Here is a 23,019-nt window from a genome sequence, read left to right as displayed (position 1 = left end):
TAACACGTGCTGCACGAGCGATGGGCGTCACAGATGAGTGCACTCATCTGCATTTCATCAATGGATAATTGCTAATGTCATACCAATCATTATTTGATCTCACATACCTTAGAATATATGCCAATGTATACATATACACAAAGAATATATACTGAAACGCAAAAGAAACTTACCACCTTTGAAACCTTTAAATATCAACAACAACACTGCGTGTAGTAAATGTGTGAACTTATTTGTGGACAATAGTGTCCTCACTGTCAGACAAAACGGTCACGGATGGTCACTTGAACCTTCAATGGTCACTTCATAGCACAGCTGTTGAACAGCCGTTTTGAATGTCAGTGTTTAGCCAAGGGGTATGGGATGATTTTAATAAGCTGCACATGATGTCTTGATATTGGCTTTAAAAAGGCCAGTGCAAAATGGGCATTTCAATCAACATGCCACGATTGTCAAGGGATCAACGGTAGCGTGCCCTGGGCATGCTGCAAGGCGGACTGAGCTACCGTGAGGTGGCACGTCGCCTTGGCTGTTCACACCAGACGATATCGGCCCTGGTGGACAGAGACACCCTCCACAACTCTGCAGATGACAGACCTCGATCAGGGAGGCCAAGAGTCACCACTGCAAGGCAGGACAGGCAGATGGTCCGAAGTCACCTGCGGGATCGATTCCGTCCAGCATCCCGCACTGCGGCAGAAACTCCGGGGCGTGCAAACCCACGGATCTCCAATGATACTGCACGAAGACGACTGCATGACTCTGGTCTGACTGCCAGAAGACCATACAGAGGCCCCGTGATGACGGCTGCCCATCGCCGCAACCGACAGAGATGGTGCCAGCAGCATCAGCGGTGGACCTTGGCGCAGTGGAACGAGGTCGCTTTCAGCGATGAGTCAAGGTTCTGTTTCAGCGATGAGTCAAGCGATGAGTCAAGGCCGATATCGTCTGGTGTGAACAGCCAAGGCGACGTGCCACCTCACGGTAGCTCAGTCTGCCTTGCAGCATGCCCAGGGCACGCTGCCGTTGATCCCTTGACAATCGTAGCATGTTGATTGAAATGCCCATTTTGCACTGGCCTTTTTAAAGCCAATATCAAGACATCACGTGCAGCTCATTAAAATCATCCCGTACCCCTTGGCTAATCACTGACAGTCAAAACGGCTGTTCAACAGCTGTGCTATGAAGTGACCATTGAAGGTTCAAGTGACCATCCGTGACCGTTTTGTCTGACAGTGAGGACACTATTGTCCACAAATAAGTTCACACATTTACTACACGCAGTGTTTTTGTTGATATTTAAAGGTTTCAAAGGTGGTAAGTTTCTTTTGCGTTTCAGTATATATTAGGGGGTGCTTACCTTAATTCGTTGTGTAGGGGTGCTTAACTTAATTCTTTGTGTATATGTATGTATGTATGTATGTATGTATGTATGTATGTATGTATGTATGTATGTATGTATGTATATATATATATATATATATATATATATATATATATATATATATACACACATATACACACACATGACCACAGGCACCACTTGAAATAAATTTTGCCGAGTTCCAGCCATCCTTAGTTACCAACACAGGCTCAATGAAACGCACATGTATTCACTGCTCCACCGTAGAAGAGGTGACATGATCCTTGTGTGCCAGATCTTACACGGAACAGTTAGATTGGACCCAGACGAGTTACTTACCCAACAGCACAACACAAACACCAGAGGACACTCCTTGAAGATCTTCAAAGAAAGGAGCCTCTAGAAGTCAAGAACAAGTTCTTTGCACATCAGATAGTGGATGATTGGAATAATCTTGCGGGTACCGCAGAAGCCTCCTCGATGCAGACTTTCAAAACCAACCATGACAAGCATTGGTGGGAGAGGAGGGGTTAGGGGGTGAGGTGGTGGGGGAGGAGGTAGGTGGTGGGAGGGGGAAGGAGGGGTTGGGGTGAGGTGGTGGGGGGAGGGGTAGGTGGTGGGAGGGGGAAGGATGGGAGGGGGAAGGATGGGTTGGGGTGAGGTGGTGGGGGGGACAGGAAGGAGGGGAGGAGGGGTTAGGGGGTGGCAGGAAAGGGGAGGAGGAGTTAGGGGGTGAGGTGGTGGGGGAGGTAGGTGGTGGGAGGGGGAAGGAGGGGTTGGGGGTGAGGTGGTGGGGGGGAGGGGTAGGTGGTGGGAGGGGGAATGATGGGTTGGGGTGAGGTGGTGGGGGGGGGCAAGGGGGACAGGGAGGGAGGGAGGAGGGGTTAGGGGGTGGCAGGAAAGGGGAGGAGGAGTTAGGGGGTGAGAGGTGGGGGGGGGGTAGGTGGTGGGGGGGGAGGTAGGTGGTGGGAGGGGGAAGGATGGGTTGGGGGTGAGGTGGTGGGGGGAGGAGGGGGACAGGGAGGGGGGGGAGGAGAGGTTAGGGGGTGGCAGGAAAGGGGAGGAGGAATTAGGGGGTGAGGCAGTGGGGAGTGGGGGGGGGGGTAGGTGGTGACAGTGCCGTGTATATTGAGAGTCTGGCCAACTGAAATACTGGTGCCATGTTGCATACCTAACTTCGCGCGCTGGCACTGCGAGATGTATGTCAGCTGTGGCAATCCTGTAGTTCTGTGACGAGGGAATCGATGTTATTACTGTTTGGTCGCAGGTTTAATGAGGAACAACTAATTCAAGTTAAAGTGACGTGTTGTTTGTTATTGGAATAATAAAATCTGCAAGCGGCATCATTTATTCACACGAATTGTTTGCCTATCGCGGCACACGATTTATTGTCAGCTGCATACAGCATACTGATAAATTTTATTTCTCTTGGCATGAAATTGTAATTTGATAAAATGGAGCTTGTATACTAGTTTTCATCTATTATCTGGAAACGTAACATACAATATTCCCATAATGCTACGAAAGTACAATGTCTATTATTGTATTCATTAGCTTGGGTTCACAAATGTTGTTATAACTTGACTCGCACCATAATCAGCAATAAAAAAAGTAAACAGACTCATAGGTACATTGTTTATTTGTCTTTCTTGAAGAAATCCGCCATTAAACATTATAACCTTGGTGATATATTTAGATAAAATAGATATATATATCAAATGTGTACGTGTATATACATATATCCTATTTCAATTTCTTGACAAGCGCTCGCATTGCCATACTTTTGCTGCCATGCTCTCTGGTCGTAACTTTACGTTGCGTTTTAAGGCTGTGTGCTTGTCCTCTTGCAAAAATATACAAACGGACAGTGAAGAATCTCACTAACAGGCGGTTTTTGGCATCATGACATTTGGGAACGTCAATATCTGACACGAGGTCATTGCATTGCTTGACAAGTCGCTGCACTAAATTCTTACCACTGAGGCTCTCTGGCTTTTCTGAAGAATTGTTCTGCACGTAGAAAAAGTGCCATTCCGAGGTCAGTGCAATGAGTAAGAGCACCTTCACAGAACTCCTTCAACCTGGTCAAAGCATGAAAGTCCTCTTCTGAACTTACATGTTTATCTTTCACCATCTTCAAACAACTCAAACACAAAACCTTTTCTACTTTTGCAATGCAATATCCTGCCAGGTAATAGAGACTGGACATTTCAGCTTGACTGAGGCTGGCCTCTGATGACATCTCAACGCTGATCAATTGCTCAATGTCGTCCTCTTTTGAAGGAAGCACAAGTTGGTCTAGAAATTCTGCGAGGAACACTCTGTCGTCCTCCAGATAACTTCCTGACGAGGGACATTTTAGAAATTGAGCGACTGTGATAATCTTCAGAGCCTGTCTGAACTCGACGCAGTTTGGAACAGGGTTCTTCTTGCGAATTGATCCAAATAAATTTTCAATGCAGTCTTGTGTGAATCGCGCAGTTAACACATAGGAATGTCCTCTTTCCAGCAGGTCTTTGTGGAGATCCAGTATAGTTGTTGTAGAAAGAGGAACACCAGCTTGAAATGGTTTCCACGTCTTGCTGACCGACAGCTCCTGAAATACATGACATGTCATTTTGAGGTGCTCGATTGCTTCTCCGTAAGCTTTTTCATGGACATTAGACTAAACCACTTGTTCATGGTGTCAATGAACCAAGCTGTTGTTAGAAGTTCTTTATCATATCCCTCCCTCTCAACAAGATAGCAAAGGCCTGAAGAAACAGATTCGCTAAAAAAGTTTAATGCAGAGCAAACTTTCATTTTGTCAAAGTGACCACCAGCTTCCAGCTTTGACTCGGTCAATTTGGGTGTGATCCGCAGATCATCATCAACTTGGAATTCCATCAACTGACGGAGAGGTGTCAAGCTGACTGCTTGTGATGGCAGCTGAAATTGTTCCATTGTTTTGTCATCAATGACAAATACCTGACCATTCACCAAGCTCGCTTTTACGTTTTTGATCAAGTGTGGCACATCGAACATAAAATGCAAAAACGTGTCTTCGACAAACGGATGAACAATCTTGTGAATTGTCCTACTGTGCTTGGGACAAACGATCCCGAAAGACTTATGAAGCGCTCGATTTGCACTACCCATATCACTTGTCACGCAGATTACACGCAAGCCTATTTCAGTTGCTCGTTTGATGACGTCGAGGATCAAAGGCTTCAGTTGTCTTCCATCCACACTGTTGCCAGTGTAATGATAGGCAACTGTTTGTTTCCACCTAGTGGTCACTCCACCTAGCATAACCACAAGTGCATGTGTTGCTTCTCCATTGCCGCCGGGCAAGGTGACATCACCTCTGCGACAACTCGAACTCCGATCAAACTGCACTCCAGCTTGTATTGCCATCTCATCTAGACTAAGGCAGCATTATCGCTCATATTGCTTCATCATTTTTACCTTCAATTTTAAAAAATCAAAAACCTCAGTGAGAACACCTGGTTCCATGGGAACAACCTCTAATCTCCTTCTGAGAGACCTCAGAGAAGGCAGTGGTTGTTTCTGTTCAAGGAGGGTTTCATAGCCAGTTGTTCTAACAGGCGAAACGTAGCTGCAGTCCTTTTTTAATTGAGTCATTTGACCACTTACAACCCCGAGTTGTCTTCAGTGAGAGTTTTTTAATTTGATCTGCATTGAACACTTTTTTGATGCTTTTCTCCAAGCACATTTTTTCACGGTAGATCTTCCATTTTGCTCGTTGTGCAGAAGCAAGTTTTCTCTGCAGTTCAGCGGTGCGGCTTTCCAGTGTCTTAATAATTAGCCGGTGATCAGCAGCGGAATTTTCGACAGTACTGCTCTCAACGTTGTCCTCTTCAACCGTGTTACACTCACTTGTAGCATTATCTTCCAATTCTTCATGTTCTGAACAATTCAAGAAACATATGGCCAAAATAAATATCAGAACCATCGTAACACAATAATTTATAGTTAATAATATAAATTATGGTGTATATGTTTGACCTTCAGCAGTACTGCAGGATGGCTGGCTCTTTGTGTACGTGTGATCCACGCATGGACTTTTTGTAGCCGGACCACCTCTCTTCCGGGGTGACTTACGAGGAGCCTTTCCCTTCTTTGCAGCAGAAGTGAATGCAAAGATGGAAGGCACAGCGTTCATTTTCAACTTTTTCTTGCCATCAAGTCTATTCTTCTCATATTGAGATTCATCAAAATGGTCCTGGAAGAAACAATTCACATGGTCATGAGGTTATTCTTTTTGCGTCGACGCACGGTCCTTTTGCTGACCGACCGGACCCATTCAACCACCAACGGCTACAAGCGTCTTCATTGAACTCAAAGCTGAGTAGACTCATAGAGAAGCCGACTACAAAACCATTTTCCTTTCTTTTATCTTTTCCGTGTCTTTTTTTTAATTTTATTTTTTTATCTTTTCTGTATCTACCCGGTGTGTACCCTGGTTAGAATAGGTACACCGTATCCCTGCGTGTCGTAAGAGGCGACTAAGAGGGTTGGCGTCAGGAAGGGCATCCGGCCATAAAAACATTGCTTCAAAAAGAGAACCATGACAATTACCACTACATATGAGCAGGGTACAGCCCGAAGTGGAGATTGGTTTCTGAGGTTTGGGACATGGAATGTAGGGACAATGACAGGGAGATCAGGTGAAGTGGTGGAAGTATTGGTCAGAAGAAGAGTGGACATATATTGTGTGCAAGAGACGAGATGGAAGGGAAGTGGTGTGAGAATGGTGAAGGGTAGGCAGGGACAGAAATACACGTTTGTGTGGCAAGGGTGCCCGGAGGGCGTGAATGGTGTTGGTGTCCTGTTTTCTGAGGAGTTTGTAGACAGTGTGGTGAGTGTGACTAGAGTGAGTGATAGGTTGATGATGGTGAAAATGATGATTGGAAAGCTCTTGGTGAACGTCATCTCGGGATATGCTCCGCAGGTTGGTCGGAGCGATGAAGAGAAGGACAAGTTCTGGTGTGCGATAGAGAAGCTGATGGAAAACGTGAAAGATGAGGAAGTTGTTGTGGTAGGAGGAGACCTAAATGGACATGTGGGAAGGAGTATGGATGGTTTTGAGGGAGTTCATGGGGGTTACGGATATGGTGTGAGAAGTGGAGAAGGTGAAAGGGTTTTTGGAGTTTGCCGATGGAGCTGATTTGTTGATTTGTAGTACTCAGTTCCAGAAAGGGGATAATAAGCTTGTTACATACACATCAGGTGGGTCGACGACAACCGTCGACTACCTGATGGTGCGTAGGCGAGATAGGGGGCACCTCCGGGACACAAAGGTGATCCCAGGGGAGGAGGCTGTTTCACAGCACCACTTGGTTGTCTGCGACATGAGGGTGAAAGGTGCGAGGAGAGCTCGGCGGGTAAAGTACCAACCGAGAATGAAGGTGTGGAGGTTGAAAGAGGTGACAGTAAGGGAGGCATTAAAAGAGAGGCTGAGTAGGGTAGAGGATGATGTGGTTGAGCTTGAACGTGGTTGGATGTCAATGAAAGATAGTCTGTTGGGAGCCGTTGGTGAGGTATGTGGATGGACAAAAGGACCACCGAGGCACTCGGAAACATGGTGGTGGGATGATGGAGTTGGAAAGAGGATTGACGACAAGAGGAAGACGTTCAAGGAGTGGCAGAAGGCGAAGGGTACGGGAGCAGAAAAAGCAGAGCATGAAAGTTATAAGGCAGCCAAGAAGGCTGCAAAGAAAGAGGTAGCAAAGGCGCAGGAGGCATGTAGGAAAATGTTCGGACAACGCTTGGATTCGGAAGAGGGTCAGAGAGCGGTATTCAGGATTGCAAAGCAGATAGCGAAAGAGAGGTGTGATGTGATGGGGGTGAGTTGCTTGAAAGATGAAGTGGGACAAATCGTTGTGGACCCAGATGGAATTAAAGGAAGATGGAAAAGATATATGGAAATGCTGTTGAATACAGAGATTGAATGGGATGACAACATAGAGAGTAACCCAGTTTTAGGACCGGCAGAGAAAATAACTGAGAAGGAAGTTGAGGAAGCGATAAAAGCAATGAAGAGTAGAAAAGCGGGAGGGCCGACGGGAGTTGTGGGAGATATGTTGAAGGCAGCAGGAAGTTGGGGTGTGAAGACAATGACAGAGATCTATAATCTGGTGGTGAAAGAAGGCCGCATTCCAGTGGATTGGGAACTGAGTACCCTCGTCCCTCTATACAAGGGGAAAGGTGACCCTCTGGACTGTGGCTCGTATAGAGCGATAAAGTCATTGGAGCATGGAATGAAGGTATTGGAAAGGGTGTTGGAGAGGAGGATAAGGAAGAAGGTGATCGACGAAATGCAGTTTGGATTTATGCCAGGAAGAGGAACGACAGACGTGCTCTTTATTGTGAGGCAGTTGCAGGAGAAGTACATGGAGAAGAGGAAGAAGTTGTTTTTTGGGTTTGTTGATCTGGAGAAAGCATTCGATAGGGTTCCTCGCGAAGTATTGACATGGGCATTGAGGAAGTTAGAAGTGGAGGAATGGTTGATCAGAGTTGTGATGGCAATGTACAAAAGAGCGCGCACAGCTGTAAGGACGAAGGACGGGAACAGTGGTGAGTTTGAGGTGAAGGTGGAAGTGCATCAGGGGTCGGTACTAAGTCCACTACTATTTGTAGCTGTGATGGAGGTGCTGGCTCAGAACGTAAAGGAGGGTTTACCGTGGGAGTTGTTGTATGCAGATGATTTGGTGTTGATTGTGGAAAGTATGGATGGACTGAAGGAAAAGATGAACAAGTGGAAGGAATGTATGGAGACAAAAGGTCTGAAGGTGAATATAGGAAAGACGAAGGTGATGGCAAGTGGTAAAGCATGTGGTGAGGTGGAAAGAACTGGGAAGTGGCCATGTGCTGTGTGCAGGAAGGGTGTCGGAGTGAATTCCATTCAATGTACAATGTGCGCTGAGTGGGTTCATCAAAAATGTAGTGGTCTGAGAGGGTATGGCAGCTGGCAGCTACATTGGCAGCTGGCAGTACCAGTGTGGCAGCTACATTCAAATGTAAGGTGTGCACAGAGAGAGCTGCAGATGGAGGAAATGTTGAGTTGGATCTTGGAGACGGCGTGAAGCTGGAAGGTGTGAAAACATTTTGCTACCTTGGAGACATGCTGAATGGAGAAGGTGGATCAGACTCGGCAACGGTTGCTAGAGTGAGATGTGCATGGAAGAAGTTTTAGGAACTGAGTGGCGTGCTGACGAGGAGGGGAGTGTCGTTGAAGCTGAAGGGAAAGGTGTATGCTGCATGTGTGAGAAGTGTTATGATTTATGGGAGCGAGACATGGGTCATGAATGTAGAGCAGCAACGAAGGTTGGAAAGGGTGGAAATGCGAATGGTTCGGTGGATGTGCGAAGTATCGTTGAGAGAGAGGAAGACAAATGATGAATTGCGAAAGATGATGGGAATAGAGCCTGTGATGGATGCTGTGAAGAGGAACAGGTTGAGATGGTTTGGTCATGTGTTGAGGAAGGATGAAAGTGACTGGTTGAGAAGAGTGATGGAAATGAATGTAGAAGGAAGTAGAAGACGGGGAAGACCGAGAAAGACTTGGCTAAAGATGGTGGAAGAAGAAATGTGGGCAAGGGGGTTAAACAAGGAGAGATGCAGAAAATAGGGCAAAATGGAGAAGATTGTCATGGGGACCGCAAGGCTAACCCCCGCTATAGCAGGGAAAATGGCCTTAAAATGCATGTTGTTGTTGTATGAGGTTATTCTTTATCAATCAAGAAAAACAGTTTATGTTTATGGCATATACACACTTCTTCCATTAATAAATAATACAAATACTGCCGCACGGGAGTGCAGGCTGTTCAGATTGAATTGGGGCTCCATATCAACCTACACCCACAACGTTATGCAGAGTGCGATCTATTGAAACAATCCAAATTAACTGCTTTTTTTGGCAATATAATATTTGGAAACAGTATTATTTTCCCCCCAAAAATGTTACGTTTTCAAAGAACACTTTACTCAGGAAACTGACACAAACAGTGACAAATATTGCGTCATAAACAAGTATTTCCTGATATATAAGCATATATAAACAGTGCATGTTACAGGGTATATGTATAATAAGGGATTATGTGTAATGCCTGATTTTCAGTTATTATACATAATCCATAATCCCATAATCCTTACATAAAAATGGCCTCTAAACGGTGGTATTTATACATAATCCCTCAGGCTAGTTTAAAAAAAATTCCTGTTTATCATCGCCGCCCGCCCCATAAAAGTCGTCCGCCCCTAAAAATATATTTTTTTTTTTGCTCGCGAAGTCAGTAAAATCCGTTCCCGCTCATGGAACGTCATGAATAAATGGCAACCAACATTCTCTTGGTGTTGAACTCTACTCAACATGTATGAGTGCTATAATAGCAGTAGCTGGTGATATATAGATACATCTATGAGTGCTCTAATAGCAGTAGCTGGTGATATATAGATACATCTATGAGTGCTCTAATAGCAGTAGCTGCTGATATATAGATACATCTATGAGTGCTATAATAGCAGTCGCTGCTGATAGATAGATACATCTATGAGTGCTCTAATAGCAGTAGCTGCTGATATATAGATACATCTATGAGTGCTCTAATAGCAGTAGCTGCTGATAGATAGATACATCTATGAGTGCTCTAATAGCAGTAGCTGCTGATAGATAGATACATCTATGAGTGCTCTAATAGCAGTAGCTGCTGATAGATAGATACATCTATGAGTGCTATAATAGAAGGAGCTGCTGATAGATAGATACATCAATGAGTGCTCTAATAGCAGTAGCTGCTGATATATAGATACATCTATGAGTGCTATAATAGCAGTAGCTGCTGATAGATAAATACATCTATGAGTGCTCTAATAGCAGTAGCTGCTGATAGATAGATACATCTATGAGTGCTCTAATAGCAGTAGCTGCTGATAGATAGATACATCTATGAGTGCTATAATAGAAGGAGCTGCTGATAGATAGATACATCAATGAGTGCTCTAATAGCAGCAGCTGCTGATAGATAGATACATCTATGAGTGCTATAATAGCAGTAGCTGCTGATATATAGATACATCTATGAGTGCTCTAATAGCAGTAGCTGCTGATAGATAGATACATCTATGAGTGCTCTAATAGCAGCAGCTGCTGATAGATAGATACATCTATGAGTGCTATAATAGAAGTAGCTGCTGATAGATAGATACATCAATGAGTGCTATAATAGCAGTAGCTGCTGATAAATAGATACATCAATGAGTGCTCTAATAGCAGCAGCTGCTGATAGATAGATACATCTATGAGTGCTATAATAGCAGTAGCTGCTGATAGATAGATACATCAATGAGTGCTCTAATAGCAGCAGCTGCTGATAGATAGATACATCTATGAGTGCTATAATAGAAGGAGCTGCTGATAGATAGATACATCAATGAGTGCTCTAATAGCAGCAGCTGCTGATAGATAGATACATCTATGAGTGCTATAATAGCAGTAGCTGCTGATATATAGATACATCTATGAATGCTATAATAGCAGCAGCTGCTGATATATAGATACATCAATGAGTGCTATAATAGCAGCAGCTGCTGATAGATAGATACATCTATGAGTGCTCTAATAGCAGTAGCTGCTGATAAATAGATACATCTATGAGTGCTATAATAGCAGTAGCTGCTGATATATAGATACATCTATGAGTGCTATTATCGCAGCAGCTGCTGATATATAGATACATCTATGAGTGCTATAATAGCAGTAGCTGCTGATATATAGATACATCTATGAGTGCTATTATCGCAGCAGCTGCTGATATATAGATACATCAATGAGTGCTATAATAGCAGCAGCTGCTGATATATAGATACATCTATGAGTGCTATAATAGCAGTAGCTGCTGATATATAGATACATCTATGAGTGCTATTATCGCAGTAGCTGCTGATATATAGATACATCTATGAGTGCTATAATAGCAGTAGCTGCTGATATATAGATACATCAATGAGTGCTGAAATAGCAGCACCTGCTGATACATAGATACATCTATGAGTGCTATAATAGCAGTAGCTGCTGATAGATAGATACATCTATGAGTGCTATAATAGCAGTAGCTGCTGATATATAGATACATCTATGAGTACTATTATCGCAGTAGCTGCTGATATATAGATACATCAATGAGTGCTGAAATAGCAGTAGCTGCTGATATATAGATACATCTATGAGTGCTATAATAGCAGTAGCTGCTGATATATAGATACGTCTATGAGTGCTGAAATAGCAGCAGCTGCTGATAGATAGATACATCTATGAGTGCTATAATAGCAGCAGCTGCTGATAGATAGATACATCTATGAGTGCTATAATAGCAGCAGCTGCTGATATATAGATACATCTATGAGTGCTGAAATAGCAGCAGCTGCTGATAGATAGATACATCTATGAGTGCTATAATAGCAGCAGCTGCTGATAGATAGATACATCTATGAGTGCTATAATAGCAGCAGCTGCTGATAGATAGATACATCTATGAGTGCTATAATAGCAGCAGCTGCTGATAGATAGATACATCTATGAGTGCTATAATAGCAGTAGCTGCTGATATATAGATACATCTATGAGTGCTATAATAGCAGTAGCTGCTGATATATAGATACATCTATGAGTGCTATAATAGCAGTAGCTGCTGATAGATAGATACATCAATGAGTGCTGAAATAGCAGCAGCTGCTGATAGATAGATACGTCTATGAGTGCTGAAATAGCAGCAGCTGCTGATAGATAGATACATCTATGAGTGCTGTAATAGCAGCAGCTGCTGATAGATAGATACATCTATGAGTGCTATAATAGCAGTAGCTGCTGATAGATAGATACATCTATGAGTGCTATAATAGCAGTAGCTGCTGATATATAGATACATCTATGAGTGTTATAATAGCAGTAGCTGCTGATATATAGATACATCTATGAGTGCTGTAATAGCAGTAGCTGCTGATATATAGATACATCTATGAGTGCTATAATAGCAGTAGCTGCTGATATATAGATACATCTATGAGTGCTATAATAGCAGTAGCTGCTGATAGATAGATACATCTATGAGTGCGAAAATAGCAGTAGCTGCTGATATATAGATACATCTATGAGTGCTGAAATAGCAGTCGCTGCTGATATAGATACATCTATGAGTGCTATAATAGCAGTAGCTGCTGATAGATAGATACATCTATGAGTGCTCTCATAGCAGTAGCTGCTGATAAATAGATACATCTATGAGTGCTCTAATAGCAGCAGCTGCTGATAGATAAATACATCAATGAGTGCTCTAATAGCAGTAGCTGCTGATAAATAGATACATATATGAGTGCTATAATAGCAGCAGCTGCTGATAGATAGATACATCAATGAGTGCTATAATAGCAGTAGCTGCTGATAGATAGATACATCTATGAGTGCTCTAATAGCAGCAGCTGCTGATAGATAGATACATCTATGAGTGCTCTAATAGCAGCAGCTGCTGATAGATAGATACATCTATGAGTGCTCTAATAGCAGTAGCTGCTGATAAATAGATACATCAATGAGTGCTCTAATAGCAGCAGCTGCTGATAGATAGATACATCCATGAGTGCTATAATAGCAGTAGCTGCTGATAGATAGATACATCTATGAGTGCTCTAATAGCAGCAGCTGCTGATAGATAGATACATCTATGAGTGCTCTAATAGCAGTAGCTGCTGATAAATAGATACATCTATGAGTGCTATAATAGCAGTAGCTGCTGATAGATAGATACATCTATGAGTGCTCTAATAGCAGCAGCTGCTGATAGATAGATACATCTATGAGTGCTCTAATAGCAGCAGCTGCTGATAAATAGATACATCTATGAGTGCTCTAATAGCAGCAGCTGCTGATAAATAGATACATCTATGAGTGCTCTAATAGCAGCAGCTGCTGATAAATAGATACATCTATGAGTGCTCTAATAGCAGCAGCTGCTGATAAATAGATACATCTATGAGTGCTATAATAGCAGCAGCTGCTGATAGATAGATACATCTATGAGTGCTCTAATAGCAGCAGCTGCTGATAAATAGATACATCTATGAGTGCTCTTATAGCAGCAGCTGCTGATAAATAGATACATCTATGAGTTCTATAATAGCAGCAGCTGCTGATAGATAGATACATCTATGAGTGCTCTAATAGCAGCAGCTGCTGATAAATAGATACATCTATGAGTGCTCTAATAGCAGCAGCTGCTGATAAATAGATACATCTATGAGTTCTATAATAGCAGCAGCTGCTGATAGATAGATACATCTATGAGTGCTCTAATAGCAGCAGCTGCTGATAAATAGATACATCTATGAGTGCTATAATAGCAGTAGCTGCTGATAGATAGATACATCTATGAGTGCTATAATAGCAGTAGCTGCTGATAGATAGACACATCTATGAGTGCTATAATAGCAGTAGCTGCTGATATATAGATACATCTTTGAGTGCTATAATAGCAGTAGCTGCTGATATATAGATACATCTATGAGTGCTATAATAGCAGTAGCTGCTGATATATAGATACATCTATGAGTGCTATAATAGCAGTAGCTGCTGATATAAATAGATACATCTATGCGTGCTATAATAGCAGTAGCTGCTGATAAATAGATACATCTATGAGTGCTATAATAGCAGCAGCTGCTGATAGATAGATACATCCATGAGTGCTATAATAGCAGTAGCTGCTGATAGATAGATACATCAATGAGTGCTCTAATAGCAGCAGCTGCTGATAAATAGATACATCTATGAGTGCTATAATAGCAGCAGCTGCTGATAGATAGATACATCAATGAGTGCTCTAATAGCAGTAGCTGCTGATAGATAGATACATCTACGAGTGCTATAATAGCAGTAGCTGCTGATAAATAGATACATCTATGAGTGCTATAATAGCAGCAGCTGCTGATAGATAGATACATCAATGAGTGCTCTAATAGCAGCAGCTGCTGATAGATAGATACATCCATGAGTGCTATAATAGCAGTAGCTGCTGATAGATAGATACATCAATGAGTGCTCTAATAGCAGCAGCTGCTGATAAATAGATACATCTATGAGTGCTATAATAGCAGCAGCTGCTGATAGATAGATACATCAATGAGTGCTCTAATAGCAGCAGCTGCTGATAAATAGATACATCTATGAGTGCTCTAATAGCAGCAGCTGCTGATAAATAGATACATCTATGAGTGCTCTAATAGCAGCAGCTGCTGATAAATAGATACATCTATGAGTGCTATAATAGCAGTAGCTGCTGATAGATAGATACATCAATGAGTGCTCTAATAGCAGTAGCTGCTGATAAATAGATACATCTATGAGTGCTATAATAGCAGCAGCTGCTGATAGATAGACACATCAATGAGTGCTCTAATAGCAGCAGCTGCTGATAAATAGATACATCTATGAGTGCTCTAATAGCAGCAGCTGCTGATAAATAGATACATCTATGAGTGCTCTAATAGCAGCAGCTGCTGATAAATAGATACATCTATGAGTGTTATAATAGCAGCAGCTGCTGATAGATAGATACATCAATAAGTGCTCTAATAGCAGCAGCTGCTGATAAATAGATACATCTATGAGTGCTATAATAGCAGCAGCTGCTGATAGATAGATACATAAATGAGTGCTCTAATAGCAGTAGCTGCTGATAAATAGATACATCTATGAGTGCTCTAATAGCAGCAGCTGCTGATAAATAGATACATCTATGAGTGCTATAATAGCAGTAGCTGCTGATAAATAGATACATCTATGAGTGCTCTAATAGCAGCAGCTGCTGATAAATAGATACATCTATGAGTGCTATAATAGCAGCAGCTGCTGATAGATAGATACATCAATGAGTGCTCTAATAGCAGCAGCTGCTGATAAATAGATACATCTATGAGTGCTCTAATAGCAGCAGCTGCTGATAAATAGATACATCTATGAGTGCTATAATAGCAGCAGCTGCTGATAGATAGATACATCAATGAGTGCTCTAATAGCAGCAGCTGCTGATAAATAGATACATCTATGAGTGCTCTAATAGCAGCAGCTGCTGATAAATAGATACATCTATGAGTGCTATAATAGCAGCAGCTGCTGATAGATAGATACATCTATGAGTGCTCTAATAGCAGCAGCTGCTGATAAATAGATACATCTATGAGTGCTCTAATAGCAGCAGCTGCTGATAAATAGATACATCTATGAGTGCTCTAATAGCAGCAGCTGCTGATAAATAGATACATCAATGAGTGCTCTAATAGCAGCAGCTGCTGATAAATAGATACATCTATGAGTGCTCTAATAGCAGCAGCTGCTGATAAATAGATACATCTATGAGTGCTCTAATAGCAGCAGCTGCTGATAAATAGATACATCTATGAGTGCTATAATAGCAGCAGCTGCTGATAGATAGATACATCAATGAGTGCTCTAATAGCAGCAGCTGCTGATAAATAGATACATCTATGAGTGCTCTAATAGCAGCAGCTGCTGATAAATAGATACATCTATGAGTGCTCTAATAGCAGCAGCTGCTGATAAATAGATACATCTATGAGTGCTATAATAGCAGTAGCTGCTGATAGATAGATACATCTATGAGTGCTATAATAGCAGTAGCTGCTGATATATAGATACATCTTTGAGTGCTATAATAGCAGTAGCTGCTGATATATAGATACATCTATGAGTGCTATAATAGCAGTAGCTGCTGATATATAGATACATCTATGAGTGCTATAATAGCAGTAGCTGCTGATATAAATAGATACATCTATGCGTGCTATAATAGCAGTAGTTGCTGATAAATAGATACATCTATGAGTGCTATAATAGCAGCAGCTGCTGATAGATAGATACATCCATGAGTGCTATAATAGCAGTAGCTGCTGATAGATAGATACATCAATGAGTGCTCTAATAGCAGCAGCTGCTGATAAATAGATACATCTATGAGTGCTATAATAGCAGCAGCTGCTGATAGATAGATACATCAATGAGTGCTATAATAGCAGTAGCTGCTGATAAATAGATACATCTATGAGTGCTCTAATAGCAGTAGCTGCTGATAAATAGATACATCTATGAGTGCTCTAATAGTAGCAGCTGCTGATAAATAGATACATCAATGAGTGCTATAATAGCAGTAGCTGCTGATAAATAGATACATCTATGAGTGCTCTAATAGCAGTAGCTGCTGATAAATAGATACATCTATGAGTGCTCTAATAGCAGTAGCTGCTGATAGATAGATACATCAATGAGTGCTATAATGGCAGTAGCTGCTGATATATAGATACATCTATGCGTGCTATAATAGCAGTAGCTGCTGATATATAGATACATCTATGCGTGCTATAATAGCAGTAGCTGCTGATATAAAGAGATACATCTATGCGTGCTATAATAGCAGTAGCTGCTGATAGATAGATACATCTACGAGTGCTATAATAGCAGTAGCTGCTGATATATATAGATACCTCTATGAGTGCTATAATAGCAGTAGCTGCTGATAGATAGATGTATAAATGCGAACCAGACATCCTTTTGATGTGGTTAATGTCCTCTTCCATGTCTACCAAACTGCTCAATATGCATGTATCGGTACCATGATGATATTTCGTGTCGAGGAATTCTAGTCAAATATGTATGAATGCTATGGCAATAGCTGCTGATAGATACATGTATGGCAAGCGGACATTATTCTTAAAAGCCGAAGTTTTGGTCTCCCATTGTTATATGTATCAGCAAATATTAAAAGTAAACAGAACTCAATGTGACATAGGTTTCTTTCTTTTCTTTATTTGAATCGTATCAGTGCGCACTTACGAAGGTTTACTTTTTTTTCTTTTTTTTTTGGTATGCAAGATCGAGGCTCGTGAAAGAGCTAACATTAATCACACAAAAAGTGTGATCACACACAAACACATTAATCACACACAAAAACACAAAAAACAAGGGGAGCGCAGACAAGATGGGGAGAGAGGGGGAAGGACACAAACACAATATTTGAGAGCAGGGACATCGGGAGGACTTGGGGGGAGGTGGGAGAGGAATAAAACATATGAACACTGCAAGGACTCTGGGGTGAATTACCGGGGGTAGAAAAGATCAAGGTTTTCGATGGGGGAAGATAAGAGATGGTGGTGAACAGCTGTTTTAAAGACCTGGAGGGAGGAGTGGGATTGAAGGGAGTGGGGGAGTTTGTTCCAGAGGTGGGAGAAAAGGGGAATGAAAGAGTGAAGGTGAGCAGAGAGCCTAGACTTTGGCAGTTTAACCATAAGAGGGTTGCAGGCAGATCTTGTGCGACCTGAAGGAATATTGGGGGGACAGAGCACAGAGAGAGCTGGGGGAGCAAGGCCGGAGAGGAGTCGGTAGAAGACAGAAAGACCACCAACCTGCCTGCGGTGAGTGAGTGAAAGGCCCTCGGAGTTGACTTCATCGCAGGAGATTCCAATGATTCTGAAAGCTTTGGCCTCAACAGCGTGAAGCCGAGCAAGGTGTGAGGCAGGAGCACCAGCCCAGAGGGGGGAACAGTATTCCATTGAGCTGCGGATGAAAGCCTTGTATGTGGTGAGGAGCTCAGGTGTGCCAAGGAAGGACTTCGCACGACGGAGGATGCCCAGTCGGCGACTGGCTTTGGAGGCCAGCTTGGAAATGTGGTTTTCCCAAGAAATATCATGGCAGATAGTGAGACCCAAAAGCTTGAGCGACAGAACTTCTTGGAGAGCATTGTTGAGAAAGTAGATGGGAGGGTTTTCCAGTCGGTCCTTTCGGAGAGACATTGTAAGAGTGTGAGATTTGTCAGGATTGAAAGACATGTTCCACTTGTTTGACCAGTCTGTGATTCTGTCCAGGTCTGCAGAGAGTGAGGAGGCTGCAGACTGCCGATCTGAGGGATGAGGAATGGAGCGGCAGATAGTGGAGTCATCAGCAAAGAGATAGAGAGGATTTTCCAGAGAGTCAGAGAGATCATTGATGAAGACCAGAAATAGCACAGGGCCCAGAACACTACCTTGGGGAACTCCAGCCAGAACAGGAAGGGAAGATGAGAGAAATCCATTCAGGGCCACACGTTGCCTACGACCAGAGAGGAAATCCGCAAGCCATGAGTGGAGATTTCCCTGAATACCATAGGAGGTGAGTTTGGTGAGCAGAGCTGGGTGCCAGACCGTATCGAAGGCACGTGATATGTCAAGTGAGACAGCTCTGATTTCCTGTTTGGCATTGAGGACCTCCATCCATTGTTGAGACAGCAGAAGCAACATGTCCAGAGTAGAATGACCTGGTCTGAATCCAAATTGATGATCAGAGATCAAGCCATTGGAGAAGAGGAAGGATTTGATATCCGAAGCAATGATGGATTCCATGACTTTGCTGATAATTGGGAGCAGGCTGATTGGTCTGTAGTTGCAAGGATCTGTTTTTGCACCTTTTTTGTGTAAAGCGGTAATGTTTGCTGATTTCCAAGATGCTGGCAGATGACCTTGAGCAAAAGAGAGGGTGAAAAGAACAGAGAGAGGGTGAGATAGAGCGGCAGAGCAGGATTTTAGGACCCAAGGGCTGATGCCATCTGGTCCAGTTGAGGTAAGGGAGGGGATGGAGGGGGAACAAACACCAGAAACGGATTTGACCAGACGCCACCAGGATTTGGAGGAAGGAGACAGGTTTGAGAGTTCAATCTTGAGTGTGGAGAGATAGTGCTTCCTGGCACTCCTGAGGGTAGAAACACACTTGTTTCGAGCTTGGTGGAAGGAACTGAGATTGCCTTCAGTTGGATTTGCCTTCCAAGACGCAAAGGCAAGTTGTTTCAGGGCAACTGCCACACCACAAGATTCAGTGTACCATGGACGGTAGGAAGGGTAAGACAACTTACCATGGACGGTAGGAAGGGTAAGACAACTGAAGACGAGATGGGATAAATCTGTGCATGAGAGAGCAGTTTGCTTTGGAAGAATTCCCAGGAAGAATTGATGTCAGAGGCATTAGAGATGGGAGACCAGTCCAGTTGATTGATGGCTGCTTGCAGACCGTGGCAGTCGGCCTGAGTGAAATGCCAGACTCGTCGGCGCTGAGGAGGCTCTCTGAGAATGGCCAGTGAGATGTCCACTTTAACAAGCACATGATCAGAAGAACCGATTGGAGCAGAAGAAGAGCAGCAGACATTTGCAGGGAAGTTAGTCATAACCAAGTCCAGAAGAGAAGATACTCCATTGACTGAGATCCGGGTCGGGAAATTGACAGATTGTGTCAGTCCCAATGAGTCGCAGAAGTCCTTTGCTGAGGTGCCATGGCTGGTGAGAGATGAACCCACACCCAGCCAGCTGGCATGATGACAGTTGAAGTCGCCACATATGAGGAAGAGAGAGTTTGGATGATTTGATAGAAGTTGGTCCATGTTGTCCGACAGAAAAATGTAAATGGAGTCATCACTGTTTGGAGGACGGTACAGAACACATATGAACAAAAGGTGGGAGCGGAGAGGAAGCTGTAGCCAGAGGTACTCCTGTGGGTGGGGTGGAGAGAGGGCAGTGCAGGGAGAGTGAGGAAGAGAGTTTTTGATAAAGATAGCCACCCCACCACCAGGACGAGGCTCAGGTCTATCGTACCGGAGGAGGGAGTAACCAGGAAGAGATATTAAGGAATCAGAGACATCTTGAAGGAGGAAAGTTTCTGTTAAGCAGATCAAGTCTGGATTTTCAGAAGCAACCTGAATGGAGAGATCAATCAGGTTTGAGCGAAGGCCCCGGATGTTTGAGGTCCATACCGTTAGTGAGGAGAGAGGGGGAGCATCGGGTGCAGGACAGGGGAGGGGAGGGGTAGGGTCAGATGAAGGGTGAGAGGGGGATGTAGGAAGAGCAGTTGATCGTGTGTCAGAGATTACAGAAGAGTTACAAGAAAGGGAAGGATGAGGAGGACGAAAGGTTTAATGGTGATGGAATGAGGCACAGTGAGAGTTTATTTGAGGGGGGGGGGGGCAGAGGAAAGTAGAAGGTTGGGGGAGGTGGAGGTATGACAGAAGGGAGACGAAGTGGGGAGGAGGCAGCTTTGAGAAGGAGGTGGGAGGAGGGAGAATTTGGGAGGGATGGTTGGGGGGAGATTTGAAGGGGAGGGGCAAGGGGGGAGTTTAGAAAGTGGATGATTAATGAAAGATGAACATATATAACAAATTGGGTTTGTTGTGATTTTCAAGTTAGCAATTCGTTTAAGAACGATGGAGGAGGGATGGAATGAATGAGAATTTAGAGCATGGAGTGATTTGGAATCATAAGAGATTGAATATTTTTTTGAAATGGAATGAGTTGAAGAGGAAATTGAAAGGAGCCTTTTAAATAAAAAGAAAAACAGCGTGTTGTAATAAACCACTGAATAAAACACTGAAGGGGATAGTTGAAACATATTTAAACAGAACTGTTTAGAAATCTAGTTTAGTTTAGAAATCTCAGAAATCTTAGTTTTACTAGTTTAGAAATCATAACATGATTGATCATGTATGTCCGATCAAGTATATTTAAGAAAAAAACATATTGTGCGTTGAATAATCCATTAAAATTTCACTCGAAGAAGAAGATGACACAGAAGAAGAAGAAGAAGAAGAAGAAGAAAAAAAAAAAAAAAAAAAAAACCCCCTCCCTCCCTACCCACTTTTTTGAAAAACAGTGATGATAAACAGGAAAAAAATTTTTACCAGCCTTATATATATATATACACCTTATACACTGCATATGTACACGAAAAATGTTACAGGGAATATGTATAATATATATATATGGTTGACTAAATAAATGTTAAGCTCACCAGAGACCTAATTATAATACACACGTGTCATGTCACTTTTGATTTGAAACCAATATATATTAAGCGATTTCACTTACCGAACATAAATATGAGTAAGGTGATGGATTCCATCCAACTCGGCGTATTTTAACCGCCCAAATAGCACTTCGTTCCTTGTCTCGAGGAAATCTGTGCATTATACGACCTTGTCCTGGTCTAACAGAACATCCCCAAGCGGCACAACACACCATATTGGTTGATTTTATTGAAATATTACTCAAATGAAATATGCAACGATACGAAGCAATTGCACGGAATGGGTGCAGCGGGAAAGCTACTCGGCTGAGGTGGTATGCAAAATGGCGCCTGTAAACCACGTGACGCGGGCTCGACCAATCACGGCGGTAGTTGAGCAGATCAAAGGCTGGCCAGACTCTGTTAATATACGGCACTGGGGAGGAGAGGTTAGGGGGTGGCAGGAAAGGGGAGGAGGAGTTAGGGGGTGCGGTAGTGGGGAGTGGGGAGTGGGGAGTGGGGGGGGGGGGGGGGGGTAATAGGTGGTTCAAACTACCCTGAACCCTTGCACATGTGTGCATAATTATAATAAAGTTTACAGGACTATTCTTGATCCCGTAGGCGTATATGATGATGACGAATTGATTAATTTTAATCCTGCAGGTAAGTTCACAACCCATTAGGGAGATTATTTATGGTGAACCAAAACTTACCCTTCGAGTTTGCAGAATGACAACAGCACAAAGTAAAGACTTGCTCCTCAAAGCACTCGTTGATTCCGATTACGTGACGTCACTTTTACACAACTCTTCATCACGCCGAACTAATTAAATAAAATGTTAAACATCATAGTGTAAATGAATGTATCAACATTATTCTTATATCAGAAAGGTATAAATTAAACACCGAATACACCGACATGAAACCGGCGTTGTTTACACCGTTTACGAGCGAAATAAAGTCGTCAATAACCAAAGCGGGAATAAAAATGATCAATGTCGTTTTTATCTTAAATATAAGTAAGGAGGTAATTTTATGTTTAATTGCGGCTCCAAAAACTTTAAATCGGGATGAAAAGGAAAGCCAACAAAACGGCAGGGATGGATCATAAACATAACGTTTTGTTTTAATCGACAAAACAGGGGTGTGTTCCGTTAGCGAGCTGCTTGCTGTATCGCTCACCAAGCCGCTTGCTATTACTGGCAGGCAAAGCTCAAACAAGCATTCCAACGGAACTGAGCGCTCAACATCGCTTAACAACATGGCGGTCTTCTTGGAAACAATACTATAATGGTACTCGAACAAAAACCAAACATGAAAAGATCAAATTCAGCTATGTCACCTTCAACCTGTAGGTACCTCGGATTTGCATCGACAAAAGATGGCCGTACCTGCTACAGGTGTGAGTCTGCGAGCCACCTTGCCAATGCCAAATGCGCCTTCTTGCTCTACCACTTCAAAGGTGAAACGTAATGCATGTCGGGAAGTGGACACTTCTCAAAAGTCTGTCGCTCTGCCCAGAAAGAGGTATGTTTGGTTGTCGTTCTTGAAGTGACTGTTCGTACCTGTGCCTACAATGTAGTCCTCCAAAAGACAAAATTATCTGTAAGGTACAAATCGAGTCACCTGCTCGGCATCAGTGCTACCTCCAGCATAGTTTGTTTGTGATGATGATGAAATGATGGCAGAAATATAATTAAGCAGAGTCGAAGAAACAGCGGCAGAGAAAAAGTGTATGGAAGGAGAAGCACCAGCATTTATTGGGACAGAAGCGTGGAGTATGTGCGACCCC

The 23,019-nt window shown here is 42.9% G+C and overlaps 1 protein-coding gene across 1 annotated transcript in view; it reads right to left on the bottom strand.

Moving 5' to 3' along the window:
* Positions 1-22,009, bottom strand: part of LOC137423335 (putative endonuclease 4) — a 103,132-nt gene extending 81,123 nt beyond the window's left edge. The window contains exons 1-3 of the mRNA XM_078774321.1: positions 21,941-22,009; positions 5,372-5,588; positions 5,243-5,272 (exon numbers count right to left, since the gene is read on the bottom strand). Of these exons, the coding sequence (XP_078630447.1) occupies positions 5,243-5,272; positions 5,372-5,528 (187 nt within the window). The 5' untranslated portion in view covers positions 5,529-5,588; positions 21,941-22,009. The remainder of the gene's footprint in view (positions 1-5,242; positions 5,273-5,371; positions 5,589-21,940) is intronic.
* Between the last annotated feature and the right edge of the window lie 1,010 nt (positions 22,010-23,019).

This window comes from Myxine glutinosa, chromosome 3 (assembly GCF_964187855.1).
Source record: "Myxine glutinosa chromosome 3, kmMyxGlut1.1, whole genome shotgun sequence".
In the NCBI taxonomy this organism is placed as follows: Eukaryota; Metazoa; Chordata; class Myxini; order Myxiniformes; family Myxinidae; genus Myxine; species Myxine glutinosa.
Note: the sequence above shows the minus strand (reverse complement) of the source record. Positions and strands in the feature narration are given on the sequence as shown.